Source organism: Cervus elaphus, chromosome 21 (assembly GCF_910594005.1).
Source record: "Cervus elaphus chromosome 21, mCerEla1.1, whole genome shotgun sequence".
Taxonomy (NCBI): Eukaryota; Metazoa; Chordata; class Mammalia; order Artiodactyla; family Cervidae; genus Cervus; species Cervus elaphus.
Window position 1 is genome coordinate 34,492,395 of NC_057835.1, and position 22,657 is coordinate 34,515,051.

At 40.7% G+C, this 22,657-nt stretch overlaps 2 protein-coding genes across 3 annotated transcripts in view; both read right to left on the bottom strand.

The window, feature by feature from the left end:
• Nucleotides 1-8,778: 8,778 nt before the first annotated feature.
• On the bottom strand, nucleotides 8,779-20,379 carry TCF24 (transcription factor 24). The gene is made up of 3 exons (XM_043880085.1): nucleotides 20,138-20,379; nucleotides 18,939-19,338; nucleotides 8,779-11,162 (listed from the first exon to the last, which is right to left on the bottom strand). The coding sequence occupies exons 2-3, from the start codon at nucleotides 19,326-19,328 to the stop codon at nucleotides 11,049-11,051; spliced, it is 504 nt and encodes a 167-aa protein (XP_043736020.1). The 5' UTR covers nucleotides 19,329-19,338; nucleotides 20,138-20,379; the 3' UTR covers nucleotides 8,779-11,048.
• A 1,373-nt stretch (nucleotides 20,380-21,752) lies between these two features.
• PPP1R42 (protein phosphatase 1 regulatory subunit 42) overlaps nucleotides 21,753-22,657 on the bottom strand; it is a 40,837-nt gene continuing 39,932 nt past the window's right edge. For both annotated transcript variants that reach the window (XM_043879883.1, XM_043879882.1), the window contains one exon: nucleotides 21,753-22,109. In XM_043879883.1, the coding sequence (XP_043735818.1) occupies nucleotides 22,096-22,109 (14 nt within the window). In that variant the 3' untranslated portion in view covers nucleotides 21,753-22,095. The remainder of the gene's footprint in view (nucleotides 22,110-22,657) is intronic.

Here is a 22,657-nt window from a genome sequence, read left to right on the forward strand (position 1 = left end):
CTATTTTTTGACAATATAACTTGGATTATCTTATAAAGTTTACATTCGATAGACATATATGTGGATTCAGGGCATACAGGGTATTATTTCCTTAGAAGCTGTCAGAATCTATCATCTGCACTTCCACATGTAAATCTCATTAGTAAATTAATACATTTGGCCTTCAGTCCTTTTTCATATTAGTGAATGACTCGGAGAACCTGGTTCCCCTCGATGTTTGCAGCAGAAAATGAGGTTGGAACTGGAAGGAAGTGGCTATAATAACCATATGCTTGTGCTTTCCCTGGCATGTCAAAATAGAGTTAAGCAAGAGAAATGTAAATGACCCTAGTCATAACTGCATGACTTTCATATATATGATCCTTTTACCTCCGGCAAGATTATTTTTAAACATAATATTGACATTAAGATAATCATAGCATTTATACCTCTCGTCAAGGTTAAAGTTCTAAATCTGTGAAAAATACATTAAATTGTCAGAAAATAGGGCACTGATCTGAATGAAAGTTGATTCTTAAACACTTGAAGTACATGAACTTTACTGAGATAATTTCAGTGAAAATTACCTAAATTACTTACGATTTTTGCCCGGATCTAAAATAATGAGTGGCTTTAATTGTCAGTGTGAGACTCTAGGGTTTTCCTTTTCTGTTTAAAAATTTAACTTTTATGCGAAGAGTAAGGCTTGCAAACAACTACTTCAATCCTATGACAAATTCTGAATGTAGTGGAATTAAAATTTAAATTATTCAAGCTGACCAATGGGACCTGAGGGGAAGTCTGCTAGGGGAATTCAGGGAAAGTTTTGTTCTTTGATGAAAAGGCACATGTGGGAAGAAGCAGCTTTTCATCCCCTACATATGATCACCATCGATCGTCAGTGAAAGAATTCCTGGCATCGTCGCAGCCCTCTTGTTAAATGAGGGGAGCTTCCGTTGATGGCAAAATGGGAAGGGAAAGAACCAAGCAACTTAAAAATAGTCAGCAAGTTAAGCAGCCAGGGAGCCTCTCCAGCTTCTTCTTATGTTAAATAATATACTTTCCTTACTGTTTAAAAAAAATTGTTTAAGAATGACTACATAGAGAGTAGAGAATGTGGAAGTAATTGAAAAATTCAAGCTAAGGTTAAAGTATGATGTTATTGTACCTCTGTGATGATCTAATACAAATTATGTCCTGAAATTAACACCCCATTAAATGTAAATACAGTGGAGATTCTGAATGTTTTTTCCTATGATGTCTCTTTGTACTTAGGCATGAGTTTCTCTATGTCTGCTGGTGTTTTGGTAAATAAGAGCTCAAACAACAACAACATCAACAAAAGAGCAAAACCCACTTCCCCCCAAAAAACCCCTTATTTGTAGCATTTGCAGATATCCATGCTGTTAATTGGGCCTCCCTGGTGCCTCAGCAGTAAAGAATCCACCTGTAACGCAGAAGACATGAGATCGATCCCTGGGTGGGAAAGATTCCCTGGAGAAGGAAGTGACAACCCACTCCAATATTCTTGCCTGAAAAATCCCATGGACAGAGGAGCCTGGCGGGCTATAGTCCATGGGGTCACGAAGGAGTCAGACACGACTTAGCAACTAAACGACGAAAACAACAACACTGTTAATGTATCATGGTGATTTCAAGCTACTAACAACTGGCTCTCAAGATACCTGAATGCTTGAATAATTAACAATTAGCTTTCCTAACACACCATTGTCCCTAGAGGCTGAACTGCTGGGTTTAAGGATCCAAGGATAAATTCATCTTCATACTTAAAAGTCAGTTGCTTTCCTAATAGTTGCTCTATACCCTTATGAAAACTTGCTCTTTTCAGAATTTAAACAATTTTGTCAATGTGATAAATATGAAATGGTGTTAACTGTTATTTTAATTTGCACTTGCTATGAGGTTGAAAAGATAATTTTATAAATGTTTTGCTTTTCCCTTAATTTTTTTTCACATTTTTAATCATTTGGGTTTTCTCTTCTGTAACATAGCCTTCAGAGCTTTGCCCAGTTTTTTATTGAAATATCTGTAATTTAAAAAATTTGATTTATGGGATTTATTTCTATATACTGGATACTAATCTTTTGTCAGTTAATAGTCACATGCATTGCCAATAACTTTTCTCAGTCTGTTTTATTTTTTAGTTATGGTTATGGGGTTTTATGTTGTTTGGAAATCTGTACTTTTCTCTCTGCTTATGAGTAGCTCCTTGATACCCAATACCTCTGCATTTCTATGCAAGATTTCTGGTTACCCTTAAATCCAAATCCTTTAATGTACATTTCAGTCTCCCTTCATTTGAAAATTGGGAATAATATAACTTATTCCTAAGATTTTTGTGAGGACTAAATGTGATAATATATGTGAAATACCCATCCTTCTTCCCCAGGCACTTTCTTTCAAAGCTGCACATTCTTCTCACTTGGTTTTTCCTATAACTAGAATGTTCTTCTTGTCCCTCTTTGCCTTCTCAGGAAGGCTTCCTTGATTTCTTAAGACTGGGTCAGGTTCTTTGTTACCATCCTGTATCCATCCCCAGCTTTCTTCCCTGATAATGAAACTCTGATTTTGTTTGTGTTATGTGCCTAGTCCTAGGGCTAAGCCTCCTGTTTCAATCTGTTTGCCTGCTTCCCCAGCCTCCTTTTATCTGTTTCTATACGTCAGAGGATGAAAAGCTAAGTATTACACAGCATTCCAAAACTCTTTAGCAGCTTAGATTCTGGATGTGAATTAGATCCTGCCAATGAAACACATTTGTGTAAAACCCAGATTCTAAATTGAGCTACAAGAGGAGAAAAGCAAGCTGCGAGGCATCCATTGTGCCTGCCTTTACACAGCAAAGGCTGCATGCTTCTAGTCAGTCAGCTTCCACTGGGCAGGCAGAGTCCAGGTCATGGCAGAAGGTTCAGCTGCTTTGGCAGCCCAGTTCCATGGAATGACTTAGGAAATTGTTCCTAGAAATCCAGCTCAAGTTGGTTTCATCCCAGTGATGAAAGTCACTAATTACTTGTAAGAAGCCTGACTGTTTTTAACTGAGCAAGAGCAGATACTATCCCAAACCCAGACTGATAGATACACCTTCCTTACACATACAGGCGACCCTGTAACCCACTTCTGGCAAAGGAGAGATATGTAGAAGCTTTGGCCTTTGATAAATTTACAAAGCCATCTTACCATCCCTGGACCTCCTACTTGTAGATTTCTTTTACAGGAGAGAATAAAGCCCTAATTTATTTAAGCCAGTATGGTTCAGACTTTCTAATTAGCAGCTGAATGCAATTCCTAACTGATATGACAAGCAGTGAACAATGCATGCCATAGTATTAAGAAAATATTTGTGGACCAACTGATGATTGATGAACAAAAGCACTGAAGCATGAAACAGCTGTGTGTGTGTGTGTATGTGTGTGTGTGTTTACTATAACCTGAAGTATAAAATGGGTGGGCTTCCCAGCTGGCACAGTGGTAAAGGACCCTCCTGCCAATGCAGGAGATACAGAGATGACGATTGATCCTTGAGTCGGGAAGATCACCTGGAGTAGGAAATGGCAACTCACTCCAATATTCTTGCCTGGAGAATCTTGCCTGGACAGAGGGGAGCCTAGCAGGCTACAGTCCATGGGGTCACAAAGAGTTGGACATGACTGAGCACACAGTCATACACACACCCACAAAGTGTAAAATAGGCAGTGGTAGAGGACTGTGGGCAGTGATACAGACAGAGGTTTCATAAGCCAGGTTAAGGGGTTAGACCTGCTCTTACACAATGAGGAACCATTGAATGGATTTGATCAAGTACATTACATCCTCAGGTTTGCACTTTTGGTAGGTTACTTGGGGGCAGCCAGTACAGAAGGCAGGGGAAAGTTTTAAGTATACAAATGATGAGACAAAAGATGATGAATACCTGCAATAATTATTGTTATATATTTTTGTGACTGTGTATCATTAGGCAAATTCTTTAATGTAGAATTGCTAAGTCAGGGTGTATACACTTACCATATTGAGAGAGATGGTGAAAGTGTATTTTAAAAGCTTGTATACTCCAACAGTGCTACAACCATCATTTCCCCACCCTCACTAAAAATGGGTATTTTATATTTGTGTCATTCTTTTTTGGTCACATTCTTCCATTTAACCTGGGAGAGAAAAAGCAGGAGGATAAAAATGACAAATATTAATTTTCATCAAAAACATAAATACTCAAGCATTATGGTTAAAACAAGTTAACTCTAGTATACCAGAAAAATTAGTCATCATCACTTACACATTCTCCCTCCCAGTTTTATTGAGATATAATTGACATATAACACTGTATAAGTTTAAGAGGTATTACATAATGATATATATCAAGATGATTCCCTCAAGTTTAGTTAACATCTATCACCTCACATAATTATAATTTTTTTTCTCGTGTTAAGAATTTTTAAGATCTACTCTCTTAGCAACTTTCAAATATACAATACAGATATTACTATATTTACCATACTGTATATTACATCCCCAGGACTTATTTATATTGTAACTGGATAGTTTATAGCATTCAGATAGGTGAAATATTTTATTTCATTGCTTTTTAAATTTACATTTCTTATCTTAGGTGAATTTGTGTGTCTTTTCATAAAGATACTGAGTGTTTGGTTTCTTTTTATGAACTTCTTACTCGTGTCATTTGTGGCATTTTTCTGAGTAGCTGGTCTTTTTAAATTCTGAGAGCTGCAGTATATAAAGGAAATTACCACCGTGGCTATCATCTGTTGTGGCCTTTTTCCCAAGGTTTTTTTTTTTGGGGGGGGGGGGCGCTTTTTACCTTATGTTTTTTCTTTTGTTTTACTAATTTTACATAGTCAAAATTACCCAGCTTTTCTTTTGTGGCTTCTTGGTTTTTATTTATTCATTTATTTAAAATATTTATTTATTTATTTTTGGTTGTGCTGAGTCTTTGTTGCTGCACCTTGGCTTTCTCTAGTTGCAGAAAGTGGGAGTTGCTCTCTAGTTGTGGTCCGCGGGCTTCTCATTGCAGTGACTTCTCTTGTGGCTCACAGGCTCTAGAGCACTTGGGCTTCGGTAGTTATGGCACATGGGCTTAGTCGCTCCACAGGATGTAGGATCTTCCCAGATCAGGGATCGAACCCATGTCTCCTGCACTGGCAGGTGCATTCTTTGCCACTGGACCACTAGGGAAGTCCAGCTTCTTGGGTTTTTGTGTCACGCTTCACCTTATCATCTTATCCCTTTTTCTAACATCTAACCAGGCAGAAAAGACAAACCTGACTTGCTTTGAGCTGCCTACGTGTACCTTCTTAGCTATTGCTGTGCTGTGATTAGTCACTCAGTCATGTCCGACTGTTTGTGATCCCATGGACGGCAGCCTGCCAGCACCTCTGTCCTTGGGATTCCCCAGGCAAGAATACTGGAATGGATTGCCATGCCCTCCTCCAGGGGATCTTCCCAACCCAGGGATTGAATCCAGGTCTCCCGAATTTCAGGTGGATTCTTTACCGTCCGAGCCACCAGGGAAGCCCAAGAATACTGGAGTGGGTAGCCTATCCCTTCTCCAGGGGATTTTCCCAACCCAGGAATCAAACCAGGGTCTCCTGCATTGCAGGCAGATTCTTTACCAGCTGAGCTACCAGGGAAGCCCTTCTTAGCTATCATTTCACATCAACTGTGAGCTGAGGGGAAGAGGAGAAAAGGCAAGGGGCAGTTTGTTGAGGGCTAACACTAAGCCTGGTGCTTACTGCAGTGATGAATTGGTCTTAGCTGGAAGTCAGGCTTCTTTCAAGGCAGTCTCTCGTGTATGTCCCAGAACATCACGCCTGTAGCCTGACTGAACATGGGTGGAACGGGCCTCCTCCTTCTGAGAGGAGGATCTGGGAATAGCTTCCTGCTTCTCACCTCTCCCCTCTCTTGACTCTCCTGTCTCTGCCGTTGTCGTTGTTATTCAGTTGCAAAATTGTGTCTGACTCTTCGTGACTTCATGGACTGTAGCCCATCTCTGCTGTTGAACCCTACTCTTTTCACTTGCTGTTATTGCCCAGTGTCACGAGGGCTCTGGTCTAGGGGCTTGCCGTCAGCAAGAGGCGCAGATGTGCTTCACCACAGTAAGGACAGTCTTGCATGGGCCTTTAAAAAAGATAATTTAAAAATTTTGACATGCATGGCATACTTACACAGATAAGTATGTAAAGCATGGAGGTGCCTTATAATAGCACACATTTAAAGGTTGTAAATTAAGTGACTTCAGAACTTATTTGAAAATAAGAACGTTTAAAATCAGTTCTTATTTAGACCTCACATTGTTTTAAAAGGCCCCCGGTTTTGAATGGCCATAAAAACAGAGACAAGTGATTTAAGTTCATCCCCAGACCTCCCCATGGACATACTTCTTGGTCCTGAGAGGGCAGGAATACATGCATTTCTTCAGTAACGTTCCTGTGTACAGGAAATGACTATTGACATAATCTTTAAGCCTAATAGTTAAGATTATTCTTCAGTTTATAACTTAAAAGCTTCTGACAGCTATGTGCTGTGGTATAATTTATAATGAAAGTCCGAGTGATTGAGGTATATTTCACTGAACTGGCTTCTCTTATGAGTTGAAACTGAGGCTTGTGTAAACATAGGAAGGGAAGCCTTTCCCGGGCTTATGTAGTTGGGTAAGAATATTTAATGTCCCTCATTCCCAACTGTGCTGCAGTACCATCTGTGCTGTACTCAAAGTTTATAGAAAGCAAATCTACAGGATTTAAGGGGCATTTATTTTTTTCAATAAAATAGCCACATGTAAGACTGCCAGCTACCAGTGTGCAGCAAAATAAAAGCACAGTTTTTTGAGATAAACAATTTTGTAGTACTCCCTTAGTGCTTCCTTAGGAGTCAGATTTTGTACATTTTCCATTTATTTGGCTTTACTCTTTTGTACTGATTTAAGGTTGGAAATCTTTGTAATATTGTTCTATATTTTTAATGACACACACACCATTATTTTAAAATTTTATTTTGCCATTTCATTCTCCAGAGGATCTTCTCGACCCAGGGATCGAACCTGAGCCTCCTGCATTGGCAGGCGAATTCTTTACTGCTGAGCTATTAGGGAAGTTCTAGCTTTTGTATATTTTTGGTTATAAGAAAAACAAAACTAGAAAATCAAAAGTGTGTACCATGGAGAAAGACAGCCAATAGTGTACTACTAGTTGTAAGTTATCTGGGAAACTAGGTACCATATTATCCAGCAATGATTAAGAAAAAAAGAAAGAATTTGTCATCAGATTAAGACAATCTGCAGTGCTAGAAGAGTCGAAGTTTATAACTTTTCAAATAAAATACATGATTGATATTATTTGTAATACCCTATACAGAGCTAGGAAAGAGCATTTAGGTTAAACTGCCCTCTCAAGGTATCTAATATATGAATTTGGATCATAAGCAATCTGTTTGACTTATCATTTCTTCTCCCTGCCAGCTAAGAATATAGTTTTATATACAGCCAGCATGCAAAGTGTCTTAAAAGATGCCAAATACAATTCATGTGTTGATTTCTAATGGAATTATGTTGGCCATGGTGGAGATGTTTGGTCTAGATTGGATTATTTCCTCAGAATGGTACTATTGATACATTGAAGACTAAAGAAAAAGATTAAATACTGCTGGAAAATATATATAGAATTACCCCTATAACCCACCCCACTTTGCTCCCAAACGAACACAAAAAACTAAACCAAAAAAACAGATCTTACTAGAGCTTGAAAGCTTTCTTTTTGATAATAAGTGGCTAGCTGCCTTCATGAATATAAAAGGAGACCCTTTGGAAAAAGGAAAAATTATTGAATAATTTAACCTAAAAAGCAATTTCAACTAAAATACTGTGCATTTCAGTGAGGACAACTAGCATTTATTTTCTTTTCTTACAGCTTTTTCTTACTTTAAATAAATTCGCCATAAGTAGATAAGAAAATTACTGTTTAGGATATCAATAACACTGCAGATTGAAGTAGTTGGATCAAAAAAGTCTTATCAAAATGTAAAAACAGTTTTAAAAAAATATTTATTTTTATTTACTTGACTGCGCTGTATCTTAGTTGTGGCATATGGGATCGAGTTCCCCCAACCAGGGGTCAAACCCAGGTCCTCTGCTTTGGGAGTATGGAGTCCTGGCCACTGGACCACCAGGGAAGTCCCTAAAACCAGTATTTTCTATCACCAAATAATGTGTGAAACAGATAGTTTCATCTTCACTCTATTCTAAACAACCACCTCCACTGTGAGACTTTTACTTTTCCACTTCATTCCTTTTCGCTATTAAGTTTATTTTTTAAAACAGGTATGTAAAAAAAAACAAAAAAAAACCAGGTATGTGTTATACTTTTTAATGTAGCTTTCCTGATGTATAATTGACATACAAGCTGCACTGTAAGCATTTTTATAATCAGAAAAAGAAGCAATAAACATTTTAAAGGTCTATTAGAACTGGCTATGCTTCTAAAAAGGTATTTCCTTATCCACCCAAATTATCACTACAGAGGAATCATAAATATATGACTATTACTGAGAGAGGTGAGTGATTGAAGACACTGAAGGGAGGATTTCCCTTGCAGATTACGGGATAATATGGTGATCCTGTATACCCTCTTCCCTCCATATTACATACTCCACTAAAGACAGCATGGTGAAGAAGCTAATACCAAGTAGGTATCTATCTTCTAGAAAGATTTTCAAGTATTGCCATAGGTATCTGTTAAATAACTGCAGAGATAGATATAACAGACTAAATTACTTTTCAAATTGGTGCTTTATTTTATTTTAGTAATATCTTTTATCTTGACCAGGTACAATTAATTAAACAGCATGCTTCTTTTAAACTTTGGGTGAAAATATTCAATTTCACCTCAAGTTTTCCAACCTACCAAAAGCTGTTACCCTATTTAGCAATTTAATAAAATGTTATAAAGCTCATGACAGAACTATAGTTCTTTGGAATTAAGACATTTATAACTGGACAAGAAGAAATAAAAAGTAATACTGTTAAAAAAAAAGTAATACTGTTAAGACAGTGACTAACAATTTAGAAGGAGGATTTAGAAAAGTCTGATAATTCAACACAAATCATAATTATTCCCCAACTAAATGCTTTAAATATGGGATTTTTTCCCCTGAAATTCTTACTCTCACATTTAGTGTTTTCAGTTCAGTTCCAGGTAACTTTAAAGAAGTTCTGATTTCATTCCTTAAGAGAAAAGATTATTTTTAGCACTTTTTTATTCTAATAATTTACAATAATGAATGGCTGTATCCATCTCATTTTATTTTGTATTCCTTTCAATGGCATATGAGTGGGTAAGTATACTCACAAATATTTAAATATACAAACATTTTTGCTACATGTTAATATGTAGACATTTTTTATTATATGTCTTTTCTTTTTAAAGACATGCTTTGGTCACATTACAATGAGTATATTCACATTAAAATAAAAGTTACAAACTATCAGACATGAGCTAAGACATGATCATCCTCAAATCAACTTTGCCTTCAAATAGTCTTTTATTTCATTTCACTGCCAAAAGCTGGAGTTAAATGGAGGAGGAAATGAAATGGTGGTTCAGTTGCTATATTAATTCAACCAAGGCCATTCATACACATTTCTATTTAATAATCTTGGACCAAACCCAGCAACTTTAAAACTGTGGATTATCAAGAAATGAATGACCTTTACACACCTGGACAGTGAAGAGTGAGGAGAAAAATAAAAAAAGGATAAAAGGGAATCTAAATCAGCAGAGATGACAAAAGAGACTGATAATTTTTTTTTTTTACAAGTGTCTCTACTACACTCTGTTGTTCTGAGATTCGATGTGTTCCCTGGTAAATATCTCCACTTCTCAGCTAGGATCACCAAGCTCTTGCCAGAACTGAAACTACTGGTTCAGTCAGGCAAAAGAGCTGTTCCCTGGGTACTTCGTGTGCGGGGCAGTGGGAGAGACCCAGAGCAGAGGGCTTTTCCTGCTTGTGGGTCCAAATCGGAGCATCCTGTATCTCAGGATGGTTACTCTGTGTCCTTAGACCTCTTCAAGGTACAGATCAGCCCCAGAAGTCCCAAGTCAGAAAGGACTTCTATTTCATAAGGGTCAAGTAGGTTCACTGTGAACAGTAGCTGACAAGGGGAGAAAGAACCTGGCTAAGGTTGCGACTGTGAAGGTCAAGGAGGTGTGGAGGCCCCCAACAGGCCTGAACATGCCACTCTCTCTAGGGGCTACAGCTAAACCTGTTTATCTAGTCCAGGACCTGAGAGTGGGGTGGATGTGGAGTGACTGGGGTGCAGGGAGGGTGGCAAACCCTGCTACCCAGTGACAACCATCTGCTGTTCACACAGGGTTGCAGGGAGGCTCAGTGCCTTCCATAATTTGGAAACATAGTAAGATATTTAATTATCCTCTAAGAAGGTGGCCAAGACTTGTCCTAGGAAGCAAACCATTTCTATTATTCCAAACAATTTTTCTAAGAGGGAAAAAGTTATAGAAGTTACTGCATCACCATATAGCTCAATAGTCTCCACATGTATTCAGCTAAAACTGAGTAAATGATCTAGCACCTTCCAGCTGGAATGGCTTCTTAGACCAATTTTAAGCACAGATTGGTTTTCACAAAAATGAAATACTGGTGTTTTACAAACCGAGTTTTTATTTTTTTAAACCAGGAAGATTGTATAAATGAGTTTGTGATAGATACACTACAGAAAACACAAGTATTCTTTGGCTATATACACAATTCTTTGCTGTCCTATGGGTTTCTTTTTTTCCCCATTAGTTTCTCCTGCAATTTATAGTAGTGACTCTGTCACACTGAATAGACAAGCTGTGTATTTTTACATTTGACTGAAGATTTCATTCCACATTTACTTAGATTAGATAAATCAGAATATCCAACTATGGATTCACATGAAAACTTTCAGAAATAATGCTTGTTATACCTGATGTAATAAATATAGTTATTTCATATCATTTAAAAACAACAACATCACTTTCTACTAGCCCCCATCAGGGGAGAGCCTAAGGCTGAGAGTCTTTTGGAATATTGTCATGATTTGTTTTTTCTCCGGAGACAGGATGCTTCAGAAACTGACCAGTAGCACCAATGTACAATCTTGATCGCATGGGCCATTTCTGAAAAAGAATATTTAAACAATAATCCAAAAGTTAGTATCTATGACAGATAGTGTGCAATAATAATATTAAAAATCCCTAATGCTTCAATGCAAATGCAATACTATGTAGCTAGTAACAACTGTGATTACAAAGTCTAAGTGATGACAAAAAAAATGTTTATTAATGCTAACAGCAAAATTAAAAATATACCCAGACTCTGATTATAACTGTATGAAATAATATGCATGCATGTGGACCAGAACTGCAAAAAATTATGAAGAATAAATATATTTAGATGTAGGGAAATTTATCTATCTACAATGTTTTAACTTTAAACTCAACCTAAAACAAAATCCCTGGCTTTAAAAAATGTTTAAAAAAGTTATATGTGGTATTATGCATCTACATTTGTCAAAGGATTACAATGAAAAGTGACTAATTCAACTAACTAAACATTTTATCCTGCTAAAATCAATATCTGAAAGTTGCAAATATTAGAATGTTTGGGGTTACACAGCTAGAACATCTAGATTAAATGTTTGCTTGTACTGGCATCACAGGCTTTAACCTTCAGTCATCATCACACTTCTATTCTGATTGTGACTTTTCTAAATTCACCTTTAAAATGGGCAGCCTTTCAAATAATATAATTAATTTCCAAACAGGATGATGATGAAAAAATATACTACACAGGTAATACTTTCAGGATGGACTTTTTTTTTTCTTAGAGGGGAGGGTCATATAATTTTGGTTTAAGGTCCTTGGAATACTAATCAGAGAAACACTGCTTTTTTTTTTTTTTAATACAAAGGTAAGTCTTTAGACTAAAGTGCAATTCTTTGAGGTCAGCAGTGGGGTCCCACACTCTCCAGAGAGTAAACATTGCTGTGAGCAGCAGGCTACTTTCACCAGTGAATGTTCATGGGCAGACTGCTGGTTACATAACACCATGAAATATTCTTTTTTTAAAAAACTTAAAATTAATATATTTATTTGGCTCTGCCAGGCTTCAGTTGTGGCACACAGGATCTTCAATTTTTGTTGCAGCATACAAGAGTTGCGGCATGCAGAATTTAGTTCCCTGACCAAGGGTCAAACCTGGGCTTCCTGCATTGGGAGCACAGCGTCTCAGCCACTGGACTACCAGTGGAAAGGGTGGTCCTTGAAATGTTCTTAAATGCCTGGCAGATAATCCATGGTGCTCAAACAGAGGTACAGTTATTAACAATCCAAAGTCCATAAGAGGACTTCCCTGGTGGTAGAGTGGTTAAGAATCTGCCTGAGAATACAGGGAACATAGGTTCCCTGATCCAGGAAGATTCAACACGCTGTGGGGCAACTGAGCCCATGCTTTAGAGCCCGTGCTCCACAAGAGGAACCACCACAACGAGAAGCCCGACCAGAGAGTAGTCCCCATTCGCCACAACCAGAGAAAGCCTGTGCACAGCAATGAAGACCCAATACAGCAAGTAAATAAATGAATAAATAAATAATTTTTCAAAAAGTTCATAAGAGCTCTGGCTTTTCAACACAAGTTGCACATTAGGATCACATGGGAGCTTTATACAGAGTGAAGTAAGCCAGAAAGATAAAGAACATTACAGCATACTAACACATATATATGGAATTTAGAAAGATGGTAATGATAACCCTATATGCAAAACAGAAAAAGAGACACAGAAATACAGAACAGACTTTTGAACTCTGTGGGAGAAGGTGAGGGTGGGATGTTTCAAAAGGACAGCATGTATACTATCTATGGTGAAACAGATCACCAGCCCAGGTGGGATGCATGAGACAAGTGCTCCGTGGGCCTGGTGCACTGGGAAGACCCAGAGGAATCGGGTGGAGAGGGAGGTGGGAGGGGGGATCGGGATGGGGAATACGTGTAAATCTATGGCTGATTCATATCAATGTATGACAAAACCCACTGAAATGTTGTGAAGTAATTAGCCTCCAACTAATAAAAAAATTAAAAAAAAAAAAAAAGAACTAATGGCCAAATCACACTCCAGACCAATTAAATCAGACTGGACCTCTTCAGAAAAGTATAAGGTAGAGCCAATTCTTATCTGGAATAATATAAGCCTGCCTTATAAGCCTTCCAAATACAGGGACTGTCACCTCAACTGGGATTCCAGATGTGAAATGTAGCATAAGGAATAATACGTAAGCATGTGAGTTTTATGCCTCCAGATGTGATAACTGAACTTGCTCCAATGTGGTTTAGGTCATTTCAGAGTCCTAAATTCAGATTATTCTGCTCAGAATCTAGCAGAACTTCAACACAGATTAAATACAACATCTGTGTTACTTGGAATTTAAAATGTTCCATTCCTATATAATCTTCCTATAAACAAACTTGTATTTTATATTCAATACAGTAATAAGACTGACTGTGTTATTTATTTTTGCAAATCCATTTCAGGTTTTGTTTTAAATCATAGAAGTGCATTCGTGTATGCTCTGGATGTATCATATTGGTCCTATTCCTGGGATCCCCTTGACCAATTGGGAACATGAAGCATTTTAGAAATTTGCCTGGGATTTTTTTGATATGTCTGAATTTGACATTGTTAGACCAGAGTTAAGGCCTGCATTATACTGAAGAATCCAGTGTCATGGTATTATGGAGTGAATGTTTCTGTTCCCCCAAAACTTACTTGTTGATGCTCTAACCCCCAGTGCGATGATAATTTGGAGAGGTAATTATGGTTAGATGAGGTCGTGAGGGTGGGTCCCTCATGATAGGATTAGTGGCCTTTTAAGAAGAGGTAGAGCTCCCTTTCTTTGAGAAAGAGTGAAGTTGGCCAAATGCAAGGCAGGAAGAGAGCTCTCGCCAGGAAGTGAGTTGGCCAATACCATAATCTTGAATTTTCCAGCCTCCTGAACTGTGAGAAAATAAATTTCTGTTGTTTCATCTACCTAGTCTATGATATTTTGTTGTCACAGTCTGAGCTGACTACCACATACAGCAAATAGTATAGGGCATAGATCATCAATTTGAAGTGCAGATTTTCAGGCATATCATAAACAAGTGTTTTTCTTTATTTTTAAAAAACTTAATTAATTAATTTGGATGTGCCAGATCTTAGTTGCAGCACGTGGGATCTTTGAACTTTGTTGAGGCATGCTAGATCTTTAATTGCAGGGCCTTTTAGTTGTGGAAGGTGAACTCTCAGTTGCAGTAAAGTGGGGATCTGGTTCCTTGACCAGGGATCAATCCCTGGCCCCTTGCACTGGGAGCATGGAGTCTTGGCCACTGGACCACCAAGGAAGTCCCTAAATCTGTGCTTTTCATTCTTTTACACTACTGCCACATTTTCATGAGTATAAACATCTCAAAAAAAAAAAAAAAAATCTCATGCTCAAACCTCAAATGTAATGTAATTTGAGAATTCTACACTTGAGAATGTAGATAATAATAATTTGAGAATTATTATACATCAAAAATAAATAAAATAAAAATATTACCAAATGCTCCCTGTTAGTTCTATGTGTTACCTGGGTTTCACTGTATTGAGAATCACTCTAAAGCATGCAACCAAGAGTGGAGACCAATGAAGGTATCTGCTCTTTACAGCCTTGCTAGTAGGTAAGTGGCCTTCCTAGGTGGCCCAGAGGTAAAGAATCTGCCTGCCAATGAAAGACAGGAGGGTTTGATCCCTGGGTAGGGAAGATCTCCTAGAGTAGGAAATGGCACCCCACTCCAGTATTCTTGCCTGGAAAATTCCATGCACAGAGGAGCCTGGCGAGCTACAGTCAGTGGGGCTCCCAAGAGTCAGATACCACTGAGTGACTAAGTGCACACACTACATAAGTAATTTATATGTAATTTATGAAACAAACCTAAAAATGTTTATGTGGATTTTTGCCTGATATTTCAGGGACTTAGTAAAGTTCCCTTTTAAATAACTTTGTGTCCCTGGATTTTCAGAAAGGCTACTAATAATTTTTTTCAAATGAATTTAATGTAGACACACAAATAGTTTTAGGAGTCAGAAATAAACATATAAATAAAATAATGGTTAGGTTGCATGGCAGCATCACGCCAAAAAAACCAGGTGACTGATCTACATTTCACTTCTCAATGGTCTGTTTTAGCATTGTGTAGATTAATACAATCCTGGCTTTCTACTCTACCTAAGAAGGCATATTTAAAATTATGTAGTTTCATTAGCTTAGAACAATCTAATGCACTCATACAATTAACCAGAACTAAACCTGAAACAGAAGACTTTAAAAATATATATTCTTGATTTTTGGAGTTAAAAGATTCCCAAATAACAAAACAAAGTAACAAAATTTATTTTTTAAAATCACTGTTTATCTGTGTTATCAACAATGATTCTCCAGGGGTAATGCAATTAATGACAACTGTGCTTTTCTTACAATGTAAGTATCTGATATACAGCCCTGTTCTCTTGGAGTTCTGCTCCTTCGGATGCTGGCACTGATCAGAACTGTTCACATCCCAAAGGTATATACAGTGTTGTTTTAGGCTATCCTCTGGGACCCCAGTCTCTTAAACCTTCCAGTTTCATTTGAGGTATTCTTTTTTTTTTTTTTTTTTTTAAGATTCTCAGGAGAGCTTCTTTTTTAAAAATTTATTTGGCTGCGCTGGGTCTTAGTTTCAGTTCTTATGGTATTCAGGATCTGGTTCCCTGACCAGGGATGGAACCCCGGCCCCCTGCATTGGAAGGCACAGAATCCTAACCACTGGACCAATGGGCAAGTCCCTTGAGGTACTCTTACTGTAAATTCCCAACAATGCTAACAATGCCAAATCTCCAATACTGATAATAAGATGATTATTTTGATGATTCAAAATTATGGCATTGAAATATCTGTTAATGGATCTTTGATCATCAAAGCAAGGCCCAGTAATACTATGTGGTAAGACAGAAAAATAGTCATTTTGGAACACTCTTTAACTAAAGGTTACGGTACCTTTTGTAGATTAAAAGGTACAAATAATCAGAATATTTCTTTGGCATTAGATTAATCAACAACAGACTTAATATTTAAGCATTTTGGTTGTATCTGTAAAATAGTGTTACAAACAGGTTCAGTTATGTACACAGAATCTCTTTCCTCTGCATCGCCACAGCACAGGGTTATAGTCTCTTATGGCATGGACAGCATTCTCTCTTAAAATCGTTGTTGTTCAGTTGCTAAGTCCAGTCTGACTCTTCTGCGACTCCATGGACTATAGCCCGCCAGCCTTCGCTGTCCATGGGATTCTCCAGGCAAGAATACTGGAGTGGGTTGCCATTTCCTCCGCAAGGGGATCTTCCCAACGCGGGGAATGAACCTGCATCGGCAGGCAGATTCTTTACCGCTTAGCCACTGGGGAAGCGGAGAAAGCAATGGCAACCCACTCCAGTACTCTTGCCTGGAAAATCCCATGGACAGAGGAGCCGTCTATGGGGTTGTGTCCGACTCTTAGCGACCCCATGGACTGCAGCCTACCAGGCTCCTCTGTCCATGGGATTCGCTAAGTTGCTTCAGTCGTGTCTGACTCTGTGGGACCCCACAGACGGCAGCCCAACAGGCTCCCCCATCCCTGGGATTCTCCAGGCAAGAACACTGGAGTGGGTTGCCATTTCCTTCTCCAACGCATGAAAGTGAAAAGTGAAAGTGAAGTTACTCAGTCGTGTCTGACTCTTAGCAGCAGCAGCAGCACTGGGGAAGCCTGTGTCTTACAATACTGTTACTGCATTTCTGTCTTTTTCTCCATTATATGTTCATTTAGGGCAAGGATTGAGTCTTATCCTTAATTGTATTCACTCTCTTAACAGTGCTTTGCACATAGCAGGCACTCAGTAAATAATTTTAAAATAGACTAGTCTTGTTCAACCACCAATTTCATTTTTTAGTATTTATTTATATATATATGCCCAGGTTTCAATTGTGGCACCCGGGATCTCTGATCTTCCTTGCCAGCATGCAGGATCTTTAGCTATGGCATGTGGGTCTAGTTCCCTGACCAGGAATAGAATCCTGGCGTCCATGCATTGAGAGCACAAAGGCTTAGCCACTGGACTACCAGGGAAGTCCCTCAATTTCATTTTAAGAGGTAATCTTTGACCATCTTTCATTATCCCTATAATTGTCTTTTAAAATAAAAATAATTGATTCAGAGGACAAATGAGATTTAATTTTTCTTTAAAGAGTTATAAGACTACAAAAACATTTGGTATGGGAATTAGGGCAAAAAACTCTTGCTAAGCTTATTGTTACATGAAAATTACGGTTTTAGCATTCATGAAAATTATGGTTTTAATGTTACTCATTCAAAAAAGCACTGCAAGAAACAAAAGTGAAAAACAACTGGATTTCTCATATGATTTCTCTCTCCCACAAAGAGGCATTTAACAGATGCCTTTTGTATTAAGCCTACTTAATGTTGAAATAAACTTTCTTAGAGTATAATATCAAGTCAAAAGAAATTTAATATAAATGATACATTTGAATAGCAATCTAAGGTACCTAATATTAATCTAATATTAAGATTAATAACATCTAATGGTTATACAAAATCCCTTAATTAGTAATGAATAAGTTTCTAGCTGAGGTTATATAACACATGAATGGAATGCAATAGGCTATCATAATTATGAATAAATGATACTTCAAATTTTTACACTTAATATTTAAACTAGTTTGAGTATCATCATGTTGATTACATTTGCAAAGTAAATTTTGTTAAAGCTTACCACAGAATTTTAAGTTCAGTTAATATTAGAGGATGTATTTTACCTTCATTTCAATAATGATTATTTAATAATTTACTGAACATTGATACACTTAAGGGAAAGTCTTAATTTTATATTTGTGTGTGTGAAAATGTTTCAGAATAGTAGAATAAATATTTTGAATATTTAATTTTAGAAGATATAGGGAAGGTGATTCATTTTGAACAGAAAGCCTGATCGATGTAATATTTAAAAACAATTAGATCTAGGAGAAAAGGATGATGAGAATCTAAATATTGCAATATAGGTAATAAATCATAATCATATAAACCGTATTAAACAAAACCCCGACCAATTTTGTACACTACTACCTACATGTAAAAAATATTATACAAGAGGAACTCTCTCAGCTAATTTTGTACATTAAAGAATTTGAATATAGTATTTAATCCGAACACAATATACATGCCAATTTATTATGAAAATTACATAAACTCATTGTAGTTTTGCTAACATTCTTGGTAGTTGCCTAGTCTATGATAGATAACATTAAGATGGACTTAAAATTTATCATATGGGGATGCAGAACGGTCTCATTTTACAAAAAAATTTCAACATTGGTTTTCTAGGGTGAGTTAGCAACAGATAATTCCATCACCGTATTTAATTCGTGAAACTTTAAAAAAAAATTGACAGAAATCACAGGGGAAACATAATTATGTAAATTTAAAACCCTCAAAGGCTCTGATAACTAAAAATTATCAGGATGTGCAACCAAGCACCCCACCAGGCACCCCAGAAAAACTCATCTAGGAAAGGTATCCTGTAGTTTCCATCATCCTTTAAGGGACATGAGACTCCCCCTATCCAAGCCACCCCAGGCTTAAGTCACTACCTGCAAACCGTTAAGGAGTAACCTAGTGCAGTGGGGACCTCCCTGCCGGTGACTTGGGCGAAGATCGCTCCCCGGGTCTGTTCCCTGCCTCACCCGAAAGGTGCGGTGAGAGCTCGCTGGTATCTGCACAAGCAGTGGCAGACTCGGCAGGGCAAGGTGCCTTGCTCCAGGGCCCGGCTCCTCAGTGCCCTGCCCGCCTACCTTGACCGGGTGTAGGTAACCATCTCCGCGAAGGGCGCCCAGTCCTGGGTCCGCCGGCGCCTCGGCGTCGTCCTGCAGGCTGCGGGTGAGGTGCGCAATGTAGGTGGTAGCCAGCAGCAGCACGTCCAGCTTGGACAGCTTTGTGTCCGGCGGCACCGACGGCAGCGTGCGCTGCAGCTCCAGGAAGGCGTGCCGCAGAGTCTGCACGCGGCTGCGCTCCCGCGCCGCGTTCGCTGCCGCCGGCCGCCCGCCTCCTGAGCGCGCGCCGCCGCCTGGGCCCGAGGGTCCCGGCGCGGTCCGTCCCGGGCTCAAGTCTCGGGCGGTGGCTACCAGGGGCGCGGGCTCGCTGCTGGCGATCAGGGGGCTGCCTGCGGGGCCGCCGCGGTCCATAGCGGCTTCCCTGCAAAGGACGGAAGGCGCGGTGAGGCCGGGGAGTCGGTCAAGCTTAGCCCGGGTGGGAGCGCAGCCCTCTCGCTCCCCCTGTGCGCCCGGCCCGACCATCCGATGTGGTTCGGGGCGATCTCAGAGTTGAGCACCTTTTGATTGGGGCACTTTTGCCTCCCCACGTCTGGGGAGAGGGGTGGTGCCGGAGGATTCCTAGACTGGTTAGAAGGCTCAGGAGGGCCCCGATACCAACCAGCCTTATGGGCTGGGCTTAGTCGCACAGTCTTGTCCGATTCTTTGCGACCCCATGGACTGTAGACAGCCAGGCTCCTCTGTCCATGGGATTCTCCAGGCAAGAATACTGGAGTGGGTTGCCATTTCCTTCTCCAGGGAAATCTTCTTGACCCAGGAATCGAACCCAAGTCTCCGCATTGCAGGCGTATTCTTTACCGTCTGAGCCACCAGGGAAGCCCAACCAGCCTTACTTTCCACCACCAATTTAGTCAAGAGGGCTACGATACTGGGGGAAGGAAGATTTCAGGTTCAGAACTTACTCGCGCGTCTGAATTATTTACCTGCCCATCCCGCGGGAAAGATGGAGCGGGTCAACTCGTAGAACACGCCGTGGCCCGCGGTGCCCGCACCGGCCGCCCTCGCATTATGCGTTCCGGAGGCTCGGGGTCCCCAGGGGCGACGGCAGGAGCCCGGGGCGGTTTCTGCCAGAGCGAGGGACCTGTGGCCTCACCTCAGACTAAGGCACCCGCCACCCGTCCAAGTCCGGAACTGCGCGGCAGGGGTCGGACCCCGGTCCTCACCTTTCCTGGAGGGGCTGTGCGGGGTTCGGCTCCGCTGCGCGGGAAGAGGAGCGTCGAGCCGGGTCTGCGTGGCCTGGACTGCGCCGGTCACTCCATCTTCGTCCAGCGGATCGGGTGCGCCTTTTATGCGGGCTCGTGCGAGGCGAGGACTGCTTGTGGGCCAAGCTAGGCGCCGGGATCACCACGGCAGGACCCGCCGACGTCCTCCGGCACCTGTGGTGCAGTGCTGTGCGGCTGCGAGCTCTGGGAGCCTCTCTGCTTCAGGAGACTCATTAATCAAACCGTCCGGCGGGGCGGGGCCAGAGGGGGCGGGGCGTCTTGCTGGCCACGCCCTCCAGCGTTCGGGCTCTCCCCCAGGTCAGGCCCCGAGCACGGTACGTCAAGCGCCCGCTGGGTTGGCGGCTGGCGGGCCGGAGTCGCGGCCTGGGCTCTAAGGACCCCAGCGCGGCCTCGCGAGTTACCTCGTCTCACCGTGGGCCTTCCGCCTCGGGCCCAGGCTGAGCCCCGGGCGCCTTCCTGACCGGCGCCGGGCCGAGGCGGGAAGGCGGCCGTTCTGTGGAACGCGCCTTAACTTTCGGTGAGGGAGTGTGGCGTGTGCCGCCTCGACGCGCTCACCGTTTGCTCCACCACAAGGTTAACGTCTCCTGCCGTCGTGACCGCTTGAAGCGTAGTCCCGCCGCCTCGGGACTCCGCGACCAGTGTATTGAGCAGCCCGGAGGTAAACTGCACTGAGTTCGAGCGTGCCCACGGTCTGTGGTACTTTTAATTCCCCCAGTGGCAATCGCTTCTTCCCGAGGCTGGCACCTCCATCGTCCCATCCCCCCCGGGGCCCCGCTTTGTTTCGCTAGTAGGAACGGATTTGGGAGTTTCCCTTCGGGGAGCTCGCCCGAGGTGTACCCTCGTGGCCTCCGGGGAGCGGAGATGGCAGACGTGTGGGGAGGGGCTCCGTCCAGGCTCCCTGAGAAAAGGGGACGCTGCCCGGGGAAGCCCGGGCCCTGGACGCCCCCGACCTGGTGTGGCTTCCGCTTGTTTGGAACCATCGCCTTTACAGGTGAAGTTTGAGCAGACGCCCAATATTTCCCAGCAATGTGATTAATGCATCCTTGAAAACAGTGCTTGCGTCAGTCTTCTTTGGGGATCGCGGCAGACTATCGAATTTAAAATATCTTTAATGAAACCGTTCTTGTACATGTGACATAATTTCATCCTTTACCATATATTTAAAAATTGGAGCTACCAACAAGTACAGGGCTTTCCTGGTGGCTCAGTGGTAAAGAATCCACCTGTCAATGCAGTTTGATCCCTGGGTCAGGAAGATACCCTAGAGGAGGAAATGGCAACCCACTCTAGTATCTGCCTGGAGAATCCCCATGGCCAGAAGAGCCTGGCGGGCTACAGTCCTTGGGGTCGCAAAAGAGTCAGACACGACTTAGCGACTAAATAACAAACCTAGTACATAGTAACGGTGGCACTTACTTTATTTGAGTATAAAGTTCCACACACTTTAAGTTTATTAGTAACTCAGAGTAATCTCAGGTTTTCATCTCAATTCCCATTCGATAAATATAGTCAGATTTACACTTTAAGATAAAGAAGCACATCAAAATACTGTGAGTTCAAAAAACGATTACTTTTGATGAATGAGAAAGCACATCTTTATTTCCCCAGAAAATTGTATGTAATAAGGAATAAAGCAATTGTAAAGGACTGTTTCAGATTCTATAAAGAAGCAGATCAAACAGGAATTGCAAAGGTTTTTCTTATATAATGAGACTGTAAAGCTACAAACCACAAAAAGATGATGTTGCCTAGTACTATAAAGGTAAAGAATGAAACGTTTCAGATCAGTGAAGGTTGAGTTTACTGGTTTTTTACAAACAAATTTTCTTTTACTTTCAAATTATGAAGAAGGTGAGGTTCACGTACATCATTTTTTGTCAGCAAGCTTTCAGATGCCTTCAAAGAGAGATTTCTGTATTGACAGAGAGAAAAAAGACAGCATTTAAATTATTTCAAAACTGAAAGTTATCCAAAACAGGTAGGAAACGTATATAATCCAGGACACATTAACAACAGTGAAGGCTAATGATTAGTTACTAAACTGAATCTTCTCAGGCTTTAAAGAAAGCAGAAACAAAGATTGTGCCCCTGAGGTAGGGAAGAATGAAGAAAATCTGTGAGTTGGGAGAGGTGTAGAAATAACAATATTGGAGGGAAAGTAGGGGCCAGGACTAGGGTAGGCAACTTAGGTGCTCAGGGCTCCTTATATTTTGCACCCTGGCATCTCACAAGCCTCCCCCTAGCCTAGACTGCTAGCGTCTTCTGCTGCTCTAGGAGTTGGGGTGAACGTGCAGGCACTTCACTGCTAATAATGACTGGCCAGTTGCCTGCTGAGTTGCCCAACAGGTTCGAAAGGACTGATGTAACAAGACCCGCCACCTCAGGCCACCCCCTTGTCTTGTCTGCCGCTCTAAGCAGCCTCTGAATCCTCTGATGACTCTAGTCGTAATTCCTGCAAGA

Coding starts and splice junctions, on each gene's coding strand:
- TCF24 (XM_043880085.1), bottom strand. CDS start 19,328: ATGGACCGCGGCGGCCCCGCAGGCAGCCCCCTGATCGCCAGCAGCGAG. Junction 11,163..18,938: donor GTTACCTACACCCGGTCAAG/GTAGGCGGGCAG, acceptor ATTCTTTTTCAG/AAATGGCCCATGCGATCAAG.